This window comes from Epinephelus lanceolatus, chromosome 13 (assembly GCF_041903045.1).
Source record: "Epinephelus lanceolatus isolate andai-2023 chromosome 13, ASM4190304v1, whole genome shotgun sequence".
NCBI lineage: Eukaryota > Metazoa > Chordata > Actinopteri > Perciformes > Serranidae > Epinephelus > Epinephelus lanceolatus.
Window position 1 is genome coordinate 20872169 of NC_135746.1, and position 15245 is coordinate 20887413.

The 15245-nt window shown below is 40.9% G+C and overlaps 1 protein-coding gene across 1 annotated transcript; it reads right to left on the bottom strand.

Moving 5' to 3' along the window:
- Nucleotides 1–8693: 8693 nt before the first annotated feature.
- On the bottom strand, nucleotides 8694–9307 carry LOC117270340 (protein ripply2-like). The gene is made up of 3 exons (XM_033647872.2): nucleotides 9185–9307; nucleotides 9023–9093; nucleotides 8694–8930 (listed from the first exon to the last, which is right to left on the bottom strand). Exons 1-3 carry the CDS (start codon nucleotides 9305–9307, stop codon nucleotides 8768–8770), a joined length of 357 nt encoding a protein of 118 aa, XP_033503763.1. The 3' UTR covers nucleotides 8694–8767.
- Nucleotides 9308–15245: the final 5938 nt, after the last annotated feature.

Consider the following 15245-nt stretch of genomic DNA (forward strand, 5'->3'; position numbering starts at 1 on the left):
AATATTTGAACGTAAGAAGCTGTAATAAGAGTTTTTTGGGGTACTTTCATAGTACTTTTCTATGAAAAATGACTCAAACCAATTAGTCGACTACTAAAATCATTATTTTAATAGTCGATTAGTCAACGATTAGTCGACTAATCGTTGCAGCCCTATACAACAGCCCTTCCCTCCCACCCCCCACCCATCCTTCTCCTATCCCCAATTGTTTCCTTCCTTTAAATATTTCTGAGGCACAATGTCTAGAATTTAATATGCAGAACAGCAACATCCATGGTTTTACTTTTTTCATTTTTTATGTCAAGGGCCGAATTAAAACACAGTAACAGCTGATGTCGTTTGGGTGTTATAAAATTGAGACAAAAAGGGTCCCCAGCTCTTACAAAGTTTTTCTCGATAAAGCAAACGACTGGCAGAGAAGTGCAGCATCTCTACTTTTAGGCAGGACATTACATCTGGAAGCCACTGGCCAGATGTGGGCTGGGCAGCATCCTTCCATTTGGGCAAGATGGCGCGCCGGGCCAAGAGCAGAGCAAAAGTCACCATATGGTGCTCAAGTTGGGATCGTCTGCACCAGCAATGCCAAACAAGGCAACAGAAGGGTCTTAGGTTAACTTTTTTTTAAGGAATTTAAACAGGGTATGGAAGATATGCTTGATTTTCAATAGGCCACCACAGACGAGCATAGAAGCAGTTGGAGAGAAAGACCCGCCCCTCTCTTTCTCAAACCCTCAAACTTTCTCAAAACAGTAAAACTTGGCAGTGCTGATCAAATATAAGCCAAGATTCTATTACCGTATTCCTAATTTCGCACCTGAAAAGTCTTTACAAAAATATTTTAGTGCACTGTTTGGCTGTAATACAAGACTTTGTGAACAGAAAGTCAGAAAGTGGGCGCCGACGGAGGCTGAAAAAACTGAGATGAAAAAGTAAAACTAAGTGGTGATCAAATATGAACCAAGATCCTGTTACTGTGTTGCTTATTTTTTGCCTATAATGTTTACAGAAACATATTTTAGCTTATCATATAGCTGTAATTCAATATCATTTAATACTAGCTGGCCGCCATATTGTTTCCTGTTAAAAAAACGGCCAAGCTGCATTACGTCATGCACCAGCAGCAGTGTTTATGGTGCATTTGTTTTGTACTCGGAGGTCCGAAGTCGAAATGGGAATGACGTCATCTCCGAGTAGTCAACAGTTTTTGCATTCTAGTTGACAACAGTGGACAAGCCGGGAAAAAACATGGACGCCCGCAAGAAAGCCTTTGTTGCCCTTGCACTTTCGGAGTATAGACAGCTTCAAAACCATCATGCACTCCAACTGATGAACGCCGCAGATGAGGCTGACCTAATGTAAAACAAATAAGATAAATTGCTATAAACAGTACTTTAGCAGAGTGTTTACTCACTATGTATGCGACCGGCAGCCATCTTGAATTCGTAAGTCAGGGTTGATGCGGTTGCTCTGAGTTGGAAATCCGATCTCAGGGTGTGTTGGAGTTTAAACTTCTGACTTGGAACTGGGAATTTCTGACCTCTGAGTACAAAACGAACGCACCATTATTCATCTGGTGTGGTGCAGTGCATTCTGGTAGTTGTAGGATCTCTAACTCTTGAGCTAAAGCAAATCCCACAGCCCTTTTTTTCTGTTTTCTCTGGTTGTGTAGCACAATTTTTAAAATTAGTTTTGTCTTTCTATTACATAAACAGCCCAGTTTTATACAAAGACCATCTCTCCAGCAGTGAAATATTTCTTTAAGTTGTGCTGGTTCTACTGTGAAGAAGCATCTACTGGTGCTTACACACAACACACACAGCTGAATGTTGAGGTTTTCAGGATTGGGTGACACTTGTGCACACACAACCAATATCACCAAACAAGTTGTATGATTATGACAGCTACCATAACACTTAATTTAATTTCCTTTGTCACTGCTGCTCTGAGAGGCAGTGAAAATATCAGTTTCTTAAAGTAATTCCTGGACACACACAAAGTAGAAATCATTAAAGTTAAACATGGAGTGAAGCAGTACTTACTGTGCCACATCATCCACTGATGCATGGAGAGTCACTTTGTTTTATCACATCAGATGCACAGCAGTAAGATTCAAACTTTCTGCCCCACACACAGCAGCACTTCCTGTCTACATGCTCAAACTTTACGTTATCAGAGACACAGTGCCCCCTTTTGGCTTACAACTGAACTGCCTTTGAAAACAGCCAGCCAGAGACAATCCTGTGTCACAAATATTCTAACAAGCCCTGTGTCTCCAGTGACTAGCAGAGGCGTGACTGTGAGAATCAGTAGGTTCAGTCTCAGCTCGACTGAGTCACACTTTGTCACCTCTGTCTGGTGTCTGTGATCACACCACAGGCCCAGTCAAAGTTCACGGAGGCAGGCGACAGTCACACTTTCCAAATGAGTAGAAAATAAAACAAAGTAACACAAAATATTGCATGATTATGAATACTTCATTTTGAGCAGCACTAACTGAATTTAATTATGACAACTACTTAGAAAATGATAACTTCTAAAGGATATAGCTTACAAAGGAAGATGTTATGTAAACAGGTTGGACCTTTATGTTCTATATTAGATCCTGATTATAACTTTAAAAACAGGCAGATGTATTCGGCTGCAAAGACAGGGTTCATGGCAGTTGTGACACATGTGACCGCTGAGGTCAAACATGGGACTGAACAGAGTTCACCCCCTCAGGTGTGTATTCCTCACGCCCAGCTTCACACCAGCTCTTGGGAAAGAGCAGCATGTGTCTGAAAAGTTGAAACTGTAAAAACTGTAAAGTTCACCAGAGTTCACAGTTACACTGGGACAGGACAGCATAAAAAGGTAAAAAAATAAAATAAAATTAAGAAAAAAAAATTCTTCACACTGATTCTCAAACATGTTCTATGCCTGAAACCGCCTGGTAGAGCTGTCTACTGCCTACTGGGTGCCTAATTTCCTTTGAGATGAATGCAGTATCCATCTATCTGTCCACCCAGCCATTCATCCATCCATCTATGATCCCACGGGGTACAAACAAAATGACAGAAAGCAACATCTTCAGCCAAAAAAAGTATTACATAATCAGGAATACTTAAAAATGATGAGTTTATGTGTGACAGTTGCTTAAAAAATTGGAAATTTTACAGGATGATTATGATCTATAAAGGAAGATCTTTAGTAATCAGGCTGGACCAGGGGACATCCATCAGTTTAATTCTACATTAAAACCTGACTATTACTTTAAAATGTATTTAAAGGCAAAGCCAGGATTCATAGCAGTTGTGACACATGTGACCACTGAATTCAAACATGGGACTGAACAGAGTTCACCCCCTCAGGTGTGTATTCCTCACGCCCAAGTTCACACCAGCTCCTGGGAAAGAGCAGCATGTGTCTGAAAAGTTGAAACTGCGCAAAGTTCACCAAAGTTCACAAAGTTATACTGTGGCAAGACAGAATGTCCCCTACAGAATACAAGATCAAAATCACAAAAAGTAACATCTTCAGCTGCAAAATCATTGCATGATCATGAAAACTTAAAAATTCTGAGTTTATGTGTGACGATTGCTTAGAAAATTATCACTTGAAAAGGATGATTATGATCTAAAAATGAGGATCTTAAATAATCAGGCTGGACCGGTGGAAGGCTGATATCCATCAGTTAATATTTTGTATTAAAACCTGACCATAACTTGGACCGCAGAGGTCAAACATGGGACTGAACAGCTTTTAACCCCTCAGATGTGTATTCCTCACACCCAACTTCACACTAGCTCCTGGGAAAGAGCAGCATGTGTCTGAAAAACTGTGCAAAGTTCACCAAAGTTCACAAGGTTCTGTTGAGACAGCATGTACAGGTCCAACTAAAAAAAAATCTCATTTAAAAATGTAAATTCATCACATGGAAAATGAGCATTTGATTCAAACACTTTGCTTCAAACTCATTCACAAACACAGTCAATGTCTGAAACTGCCCAGTGCAGGTAGTGTTGAGACTGTATATAAGTTTAGTTTTCTCTCAGCAATCTCCGACTGTATGTGTAACTTCTACCACTAAACACTAGGTCATTTATTTGTGTGTAAAAATAAAAACAATCTAAGAAATGTCTGCTTCAGTTGACATTAAGTTTGTACAGTAAAAACAGGGCTGTAATGACCTATTTAATATTTGGGGGGACCCAATCCTGAAGGTGGAGTAAGGCAAAATTTCTCCCAGGATAAATTTTTAGAAACATAACAGCTAAACTGACCATTTTCAAGCACTCTGGGGGAAAAATCCTAGATGATTAAAAATTACATTTTCAGATGCTTCTTGATCAGGGTAAAAATTCCAATCAATTTCTCTGTTTTAATATATTTTTTTAAAGTCTGTGGATGAAAACAAAAATAAATCTTATAGCCCAGAACTACTTAAAAACCAATGTACTTTAATAAAAATATTCCAGACATCTTTATGTGTTCCCAGGCAGTATTTGGAATTTGCATTTACACATTGTCCAATAGCATAATAATAAGAATTATTTGTTTAGTTTATTTATGATAATGATTGCATTTTCTAATGATAACTTCAGACAGCAGTGTGTGGTTGCCTGTCATAGCTCTCAGCATTTTGTTTTTTATTATTATTATTAATATGTTGAAGGCAGGGGGGCATTTTGAGCATATCTGAATATGTGGCGGGGATTTGTTCCCTCCAATATATATTATAATTCCAGCCTGGAGTAAAGGTTATAAGTTCATCAGACAGGGCATCAGTCCTGGCTGCTTTTATATTGAAGTCTGGAGGTGAGCAAATTTCACACCCCAGTAAGTGACACTCCTGAAACCACCAGCTCTGACACCCAGGCCTGGGAAAGTCTCAGCCACGCAGGTTAGGGCTGAAGAGGTTATCAGAGTGTCATCATCATAACTCCTAATGTCAGGTCTGTGTATGAATATTACATTTATTTTGTTTCTCAGCAGCCACCAAGGTGATCACTTGTTCCAGAAAACATTCAGTTCAACGTTTGTCTGCATCTTTACACCTCTACTGTCTTTATAAATGTTGACTTTACTTGTTAAAGTCTGAGCAGGTGTTAAAATAAAATCTGAACAAAAACAAATTTGTTAATTCATTGTGATTAAAAAACAGTTTGTCCAGCTGGGGTCAACAGGTCAGTGGCAGTGCAGCGCCCCTGGTGCAGTCAGAGGCCACCGTGTCCATGTTTCACCTTAACAAGGTGTGTAAACTTTGCACCCTGCAAAACACCTAATGATGATCCCAACGGTTCCCACGGAGAGGCTTGAAGGGTTGGCACCGGGGTCAGCTGCAGAGTTCAAGTCATTAAATCAGAAATGCAAAATGTGAATGTTTAAATAATAACCTCCATGATAATGTATTTTAATGAGCACAGGGTTCGCATTAGATGACACGTCTTGGTACGCGGTTTAAAGGATGCACACACGTGTTGAAGTTCAAGCAGCTTCACATTTAACTTCTCTATAACATCATATTTTAACACTATGCTTTCTATTTTTAACAAGTCACAGACATTTATTTGTGGTGTATAAACCGACTGTACAACAGCAGGTAGCCCACTACATCTACCAGCACAAATAATTTTAAACCTGCTGCTACTTTATAACTGTAAAAATAAATAAAAATGCTTCACATAAGTGTGCCAATAACTTAATATGTATATAAATTCTGTTCTGCAAGGTGTTATTATTGCAAAGGCTGATTTACTTACCAGGCAGGATAGTAACTCAGCAGGACACCCACGATCACAAAATTATGCTTTGTAGTAATTTAATGAACTGCAGTGTTATATTCAGCATCCTCAGTAGCCCCCAAACCACTTCATATTTTCTTAGTGTGCTAATCAATGCTAATTACCCTAACTATGCCAATTTCCCAACATATTCAAGTTAGCATCCAGCAGTTTCTAAATGCTGGGCACCCATTCTGTACATTTCTAACTTAAAACTTTGGGGAACTGAACACTTTCAGATTCACATTGCTGGCAAGTAGACTGTCTGGTTTCTCTGACTTGAGGTATTGTGACAAATTTAGGCCAAAGCAAGTGTAATTTTCAAGATATAAAGGTCAACTTGGGCGCAAACTGAAGCTTATCAACTTAGGAAGGTTTCTACAAACAAGTGAAGCAGTGATATCAAACACAAAGTGATAAAATTTAATCAATTTTGATGAGAATTTGTCAAACGGACAATCATTTTTTTGTTTTAAAATGGCAGCAAGCCCCAGAATCTTATTTTGCTACTTTCCCCTCTGTTTCAGGATACTACTTTCCAAATTTCCTGCTTGTGTGACGATTTATGTCATTGTAGCGCCCTAATATTTGCATTTACACAATTTCATAAGAAATATGTCCCAAAAAAGAGGCTTTGGGACCTACAACTACAACTCAGTATCAACTGGTACACTTATAAAGGACTTCCTGCATCATCACTTCATCCTGTGGCTCTGTCTTGTAGACAAGCTCTAAATCAATTTTACAAATTATTTTTTTAGATGATACTGTGATATCAGCATGGTGCATTTCCAAATAAAATTGTGGGGTTGATTTTATTAATTAGCAGAAAATTATTATTGTATAATCATGAGTGCTTAATTTTGAGCACCAAATTGTGATTAATTTATGACAAGTGCTGAGAAAATAATAACTTTTAAAGGATAACTGTGATTTACAAAGGAAGATTTTCTGTAATCAAGCTAAATTAAAACCTGATTATAACTTTAAAAAAACAGACTGGTGAATTCAGAACAAAGAGTCTCATGGCAGTTGTGACACATGTGACCGCAGAGGTCAAACACGGGACTGAACAGTGTTCACCCCCTCAGGTGTGGATCCATCACACCCAACTTCACACCAGCTCCTGGGAAAGACCAGCATGTTTCTGAAAAACTGTGCAAAGTTCACCAAAGTTCAAGAAGTTCTGTTGCGACAAAACAGCATGCAAAGGAAAAAAATTTGCCTCACACTCATTCACAAACACGTTCTCTGCCTAAAACTGCCTGATGCAGCTACTGTTGTGACTCTATCCTTCTCTCCAGCTATTTCCTCACAGCAAGCATGTGCACATTTTACCACTTAACACAATGTAATGTGTGTATGTGTGTTCATATTAATTACCAAAAACTATCGGACACACAAATAGCTGGTGTCTGACTGGATCTCTAGGTGAGCAACACATTCTCACTCCGACCTCGTCACATATTGACGTTTGGTTTTCTGGTCTGCATACGATGCCAAAGCTACCCTGGGTGTGTTGGTTGTTGACGTCCTGGGACGCCGTGTCAAGTTCTGCCTGTTACATGCATTGTCTTCTTTTAAAACACACTTCCATTTTTACAGGAAATTTACCATGTACATACAGTCTCTCTCAAAATGAATGCACTATGTCGGTACAACACCGCAAACTGACTTTTCTTTTCCCTTCAACAACAATCACACATGGTTGGGTTTAGGAAAAAAGAACAGGGTTTGGCTTTAGAATCTTATGGGACACAAACACGGCTCTCTCGGGTGAAAGTCACAGTTTGTTGGACCCATCCACCACTGCTCCTGCTCACCCCATACAGACTTTCGCCGCCTTAACTTAAACTATAACAGCAACCAGCCGTTTATCATGCCGATGTTAAAGGACGCCTTTTTTTTCATTGGTTTCTGACGCCACAAGTCACTGCCCAGGTGCCGGATCTCCACGACTTTGGAGTGAGACCGGGCTTAGATGAGATATAACATTGTCATGTGTGGTGTGTAGCAAGCCCTAAATGTGTATTTGTGGGTGATAGTGTACATACACAATGCACAACCAAGCAGGAAGAACAAGGCGTCGAGTAGAGTAGAGACCCAACACCTTATCTTGGACCCAGGGCCCCACATTGTGTTCATACAGCCCTAATTCATGCGTGATTGAACCATTCATCCTGAGTGGAGGGAAGAAAACACTTCACTAGTATGACATACATCTTTTGGTGGCAAACCCACATCTATATGATGACCTAAAGTCTATCAAGATAACATTTCAGCTCAAAACCACATCAAATAATGTTTTTTTCCTGTTTAAACTAGTTTCACTGGAGTCTACAAACCTTTCCCCACTGACTATCTCACTGCAGATCTTTATGCTCTCCTGACCCCGTTGACACCTCCCACATGTCACGTACTTTCCGCACTTCAGGCGTCACTGCGCAGGAAACGGCGCGTTTACCACCTTGCACTTATCCATGGGAAAAGAGCTGTTCAGGCCACAAGCAGGCGGATGTGTCACGTAAAGTGAAAACCCTGTCTCTGCTACAACTTCTAATAAATGAAGTAACTCAGAGAGAGAAATAGATATGTGGAAAAGTGTATTTTAAAGAGATGCTTCAATGAAAAGGAGAGTCCCGGTACACCTGGTGCAGAGATAAAGTAAAACTGATGTCTTGGAACAGACTTTCAAACAGTAACTTTCAAAGTCCCCCTATTCCCTAAAAAACTATTTTCACTATTTATTCCTGTGGCTGATTTGACTAAAAATCCTGAATCAAAAGAATAATGAAGCTCCAGACAACGACATTCATTTACTGTATTTTATTTCACTTATTTCACTTACTCAAAGTACAAAAGAGGTAGAAATGTTAGAGGAATAATTTAAGCATTTACATTCTTGTTAAGAAGCGACAGAGATCTATGTACATGTATTTACAGTAATAAGTTAAAGGAAATATATTATCACATTATGCAACAGTTCACAGGCTCCAGAGAGCTATTTAGTTCAGCTCCTTTTCCGTGTCCTCCTCTTCATCATCGCTGTCTTCATCGCTGCTGGAGTCCTCGTAAGGACAGATGGTCGCTTGGACCGGGTAGTTGCGCAGGAGCATCTCTGCGTCCTGGTACAGATAATCGAAACATCTCGATTTCGGCCAGTATAACCTTTAAAAGAGAACAAAAATGAATAAGAGATGCTTAAAAGAAATTACCAGCACGGGAATTAAAGATCTGGTAATTAACAAAACTGTACTTACTTCACTGGGTGGATGACCTGAGGAATTTTGGGGTGTTGCGCAGCAGATAGATCTCCGTGGACAGAGCGGGCCTGGAGGTTAAAACAAAGCAATCCTGGTTATATTTTTATCCGTTTAACAACACATACATCAATTTCAGTATTTCAAGTTGTTAAAACTTACCTTGTGTGCGCCCGTTTTGTCCTCTGCTCCAGTCCACGGTCTCCACAAACCACCGGACTGCTGCGTAACACCGTTCCCAGAGAAAACACAAGTTAATCCACTCTCGGTACCGAAAGTCTCCATGGCTCCTTGTAGTGATCGGTCCTGCGTTCAAGTCCGCTGAAGATGTGAGACTGAAGGAAGGAAGCTTCTATTTATCATGGCCCCGGCAGTCGGTGCCAAATTGCGCTTTGACGCGTCTCCAAGTGTCTCCATGCGCCACGGTGGTGAGGTGCGAAGTCACACTTCAGCAAACTCCAGCCATATGGTCACTTTCTTTCGTAATATTGAATGTAGAATTTTTTAAAAAGCATCTCTTGTGAAATAGTGGCTTATTTAAAACACATTTAAAATAAACTGTATATTTGATTAAATGTGCGCACCAGCTCTCCTCACTCACTATGGAGCCACTATAGGGTTTGCGCATTATATAAGTGTCATTTCAGTCCAACAGGCCTATTTAGTGATGTGATTTGAACAAGATGTGTGTTTAAATCCAAGATACAATAAGTAAAAGCGGAGTTTGATTTGTTAAATTCTTGCCAGCACAAACTCAAGCTCAAGCTCTCCAACCCTTCAACCTTTTCACCTTTCAGTACCTCCGTATGTGCAGCCATTTGTGTGTGAGGTGTGAAGAAACACGTGCCCTACTGTCATTGCCCGCTGAGTGGGATGATGGAAGAAGGCTCGTGCGCAGTGACACGCGTCAGCCTAGCAGCAGCAGGGGGGAGGGCTAATGGCTGCACTTCAGCAGATGCAGAGCTTGAATGCATCAAGCTCTCCTACATGGAAACGCATTTCATTATCTTATACAACTGCTATATGAGCTTGCCTTTCTGCCCTTGATGATGAAGACCTTCAATTATCCACTGGTCCCATTCTTCCTTTCAGATATGTGAAGTGTTTTCTACCTGTGCAACAACAGGGGGCAGTGTGGGGCTGCATCCTGGGATGACATGATCCTGGGTACAGTGTAATATTTGACACATTTGTGTGTGAGAAAAATCCAGTAGGGGAAGAAGTCCGTCAAATGTACTCAAAAGGTACTCATTATGCCAAAAAATGGTCCTGTCAGTGTTTTACTGTATGATGTTTTCATTCATTCATTCATTCATTCATTCATTCATTCATCTTCTAACCGCTTCATCCTCTTGAGGGTCGTGGGGGGGCTGGAGCCTATCCCAGCTGACATCGGGTAAGAGGCAGGGTACACCCTGGACAGGTCGCCCGGGATCGAACCGGCAACCCTCTTGCTGTGAGGCGACAGTGCTAACCACCACATCACCGTGCCGCCCATTGTATGATGTTTTTCATGTTAATATTGCTGCTGCATTAATGTCTATGCTGCATTTTACTGATGTGGTTGTGTTAATTTTAACTATTTTATTGGGTAATTTAACCAACAGCAGTGCATCATATTCTGTACAATCATTTCGGTTGATTTCGGGGGAGATGCAAGGGACACGTCTCCGTTAATATTTAGAACACAAGCATTTGTTCCCCCCAATAACAGCATGAAAGTAGCAGAGTATTTAAAGACATTTCCACCATATGTTGGTGCAGAAACGGATGATATTGGTTCATAAAAAAAAGCACCATAATGCAGAAAATTAAAGGGGAACACCACACAAATTAAGAGTTCCAATATGTTATTGCCATGGTCGAGGAAAGTTCAGTCAATATTCAAGAACATGAGCTACTCGCTCTCAAAGCCTGAAACCAGAGAAGTAAGTCTCAAACCTGTGATGTCATAGGGTATAAAGTGGATCAGAGACTGATTTTATGGACCCACAGAATGCTTGTTTTCTTCTTTATATCCAAATTAGCTTTATTGTATTGTAGTGTTCTCAGTTCTGAAACAGAAAATGTACCCACATACAACAATTCCCCTGGCTGCTCTCAGTGTCATCAAGAACATCTTTACGAATTCATTGTCTATGGAGCAGCTCCAGACTTGATACCCTATGACATCACAAATTTGAGTCTGAGCACTCTAGTTTTAGGATTTGAGCGAGAGTTGTTCATGTTTACTAATATTTTTGGGCTGCCTTAGACCATAGGAATAACATGTCTGACTTTTGAAAATGGGCTTCGTTCCCCTTTAAGTGTTTGATGCTTAGCTTTCAATACATTTTACATGACAAGAGAAAACCGATTTATTGTGTCAGCCTGACTAAAACTGGATTTCCATGTAATCCATGTTAACATGTTAGTCCAACTGAAATCGTACTAAATCGAACTTGTCAAAGTTGGACTAACACATCCAGATAATGCGATTGGAAGTAGAATTACTCCTGCATGTATACAGTCAATCAGACCCAAACTGGCCGAGGTACTCTACGCATGCTCCACAGTTTCCATCCTTGGCTGTGACCCAGAAGTCAAATAGCATTAAAAGCGTAACAGAAGAATAAGCTAGTAACAACATGGCAAAATCTATATCCACAGCCATGCATTATTGGACAGACAAGGAGACACAAATCATGCTGTGGCAGCTGAAAGAGTCAAATACTCTGAAATACATGGATGGGAGGACAACACCATGATACCACTTTGCCGCTAGCTAACTTTAGCTACCTTGTTTGTTGATTGTCTGGTCTGTGACGTTATAGGTTAACCGGAAAAAGGTCCAGGAACAACAGGTTGAAAGAGGCCACACTGCCACCAATAGTAGCCCAGTTTGACATACTTTGGTCAAGAAGTCGATTCCCCTCCTGTGCTTATATACTGGGACAAGGACAGTAGTCGAATTAAATGGCTTAGTCAAGCTGTAACCATAGCTTGACTAAACTGTGCATGTTAACATAGCGATTGATGCTCACAAACTGACATCCTTGTATAAGATCACTGTACCTCACTGCAGGCCTGCACACCCTTCACTCAATACAAGTTAAGAGTGCAGAGGACTTTGCTTTTAACAAAACTTAAAGACATTTGCAACATCAATTAATGCAGAAAAGGCACAAAATGTTGCATAAAAATTCACTAGAATGTAGGAAACACACTGCAGGGATCATATATCTGATCTGGGCAGGGAGTGCCTTGGGGTCCCCCAGGAGGAGCTGGAAAGCGTTGCTGGGGAGAGGGACATTTGGGGCGCTTTGCTCGGCCTGCTGCCTTCCTGACCCAACCCAGGATAAGTGGATTAAAATGGATGGATGGATGAGGGAAATGAAGTGTTTGATGCTCCATTATTTTGGTGGAGAACCCCCAAGCCCCCCCTTTCATAAGAGTCCCTCCCCATGTTGACAGGAAGCCCACGCCCCAGTGTATGTTTGTAGCATCTCTGTCCTGTGCAGGAGGGGTATAAAAGATTATAATCTTTAAAGTAACTGAAGCTGTCAGGCAAAGGTAGTGAAGCACAAAGTATAATATTTATCTCCGAGATGCAGTGGAGTCATAGGTGTAGATTTTGGGGGGAGAGAGCAGGGGACAATACCAACATAAAAGTAGCAGAGGACCTTTGCGTAGACATATTAAAATACATTTAAACCTTAAATTGATGCAGAAAAGGCTCAAACTGGTGCTGAAAATTCACCAAAATTCAGGAAATGTTTAAGAAGGAAGTGTTTAAATTGCTTAAATTTTTCCTGTGCAATTAAGTGCAGCAGCTACTTGATGAAATGTCTTAAGTTATATTCTACCCATGGAAATATCTGTCCAAAGTAGCTGCCTAAAAGCACAGTGGACTCCAACTAGTCACTGGTGTGTGTGCACGTTGTCATCTGGCTTCATTCAGAGCTAATAGGAGCCATATTTGAAACTATCACTTGTTAAAAGCTACTGTAGCAGGCCTGAAGTGAGGGTGTCTGTGATTAAAGGTGAACCGCGCATGACCAGCATTGAATTTCTTTGCCCACAAGCTCCATCCACATCACAGCACCGCCCTCCAGGGAACAAGCAGGCAGAGCTTGGCACCGCTGAGGTCCACATAGACCACTTTCTCTCTCTCTCTCTCTTTTCTCTCAGCCTCCTTTTTTCTGCTCTGAAGCTAATGAGACACACTATGCACTGCTGCTGGCTCTTTTTTGTGCGTTTTTGTGCCATTCACTCTCTCGCTGCGATGGCAAAAATACACAGGACATTACAAGCTCTTGCTGTTCAAACACATGTGCGCAGGTGTCACCTTCATGGTCACAAAAAGGGCAGATTAATGCAATGTCTGTAAAAAGATTTTTACCACACAGAGTAGTAAAACTGGGTCAGCACATTAACAGTGTTTTCATGTCTTTTCTTCACTGCTGGGCCAGCCGAAAAATACATCTCGTACGTGTTTAAAAATTGCACTGAAATACCTCCAAAACACATGGGGTGCATTTTGACAAAACAGTGAGAGCACTTCAAAAGAGTGAATAAAAGAATAAAACACAAAGAAAGCAAGAAGAGTAAATGTGAGGTTTCTGCAGCTCTGCATGAAGCAAAATTGAAATACCCTGCCAAGGCCCCAGAAAATACGCCCACTAGCACACACACACACACACACACACACACACACACACACACATGCAAGAATGGGCAGATATTAAGGACACATAATCAAGAGCGCTACATAAAGAAAGCCATTATCCCTTACTGGCTACCTCCATTAAAATAAATCAGTAACAAAGCCTGACATGGAGATAAAGAGAAGCAGATAGCTGCTGAGATGTACAATGTACAAAGAAGCAGCTGCAGCTCAGCATCAAGGAGATGTCGTCATATTCCAGACATGTAATGTTTTATTTTCAGTGCCACAGACTGAGCCAGCCTGACTGAAAGGTTCACCATTTGAATACCACCATACAAACCAGAATACCACCATATTCTCAAGTCACCTAACATTTCTCTCTTACAAAGACTCTTAATACTTCACTCAAAAAAAAAGAACCCCTCACCATGGCAACAGTCAACCACAAATATCGTTTTTTTTTATTTAATATTGGTCAGTATAGCCTTATCTTTTTATTTTTGCTCATTGTATCATCGCTACAAATTACAGCTTTCAAAAATGGTCCCAAAATTTATATAAATTAATTCTTCATTGGCTAAAAATTAAGTTTGCCACACAGCACAGGCATCACACATGTAATAATGATACCTGCACAGTCTCCGTGGCTCTACTTCCTGTGTGTGTGTGTGTGTGTGTGTGCGTGTGTGTGTGTGTGTGTGTGTGTGTGTGTGCGCGCACCCATTATTTTTCTGCCGGGCTACTGTTTCGAATTATTTTGGGGGTTTTAGCTAAGAGGCTAATTTAAAGCACTCAGTGTTGTGTACTGTGACATGATCCCAGCCGCCTGAAGAGAATGTTGCATTTGTACATTTCTGCAAACCATGGATATGTTACGTTTGTACATTTCATACAAGTCATATCAATGTCTTTAAAATAATCATCAGGCGGTGGAGGGGACGGTGAACGGCATGACCCCTAGATGCTTACGCAGGCAGTGTGGTCCTGGTGTTTCATGGACTTTCAGTCTTTATAGACTAAAAGTCCGCCTACATAGGCAGTGTGGCCTGGGTGTTACACTGGCTTTCAGTCTAGTGATGGGATACTTGAGTCCTTAAACTGATTCGAGTTTGTATGAGTCACTCACTGAAGTGAATCAGGTTTTCAAGTCACTTGAGTCACTTGAGTCAGTCACCCAGAGTGAGCACACTACTCAGGTAAGGGAGGGGTTCTCCGAGCAGGGAGAGATTTCGAGTGAGCTTTGTGCTGTCAGTGAACTGGGAGCTGGAGCTACTGAGTGAGTGAGTGAGTGAGTGAGTGAGTGAGTGAGTGAATCGTTCGTTTTCTGTAGCCTCAGCCTGTGATACAGCTCAGCTCAGCTCAGGGCAGGGAGGGGGAGGGAGAGTTGAATTGAAACAAGGACCAGAGTTGTATCTTTTCCCACAGGGCTAATAAAGCCATTAGCTTGATATAGTTACACAAATGCAGTTAGAATAACAGTTGCGTGGCATATTGCCCGGTCTCCTCTTTGCAGTTAGCTTGCGGTAGCAGGGGCGAGTCAGTGAACAAGTTAATGGAGATGATGACTTGTAAATC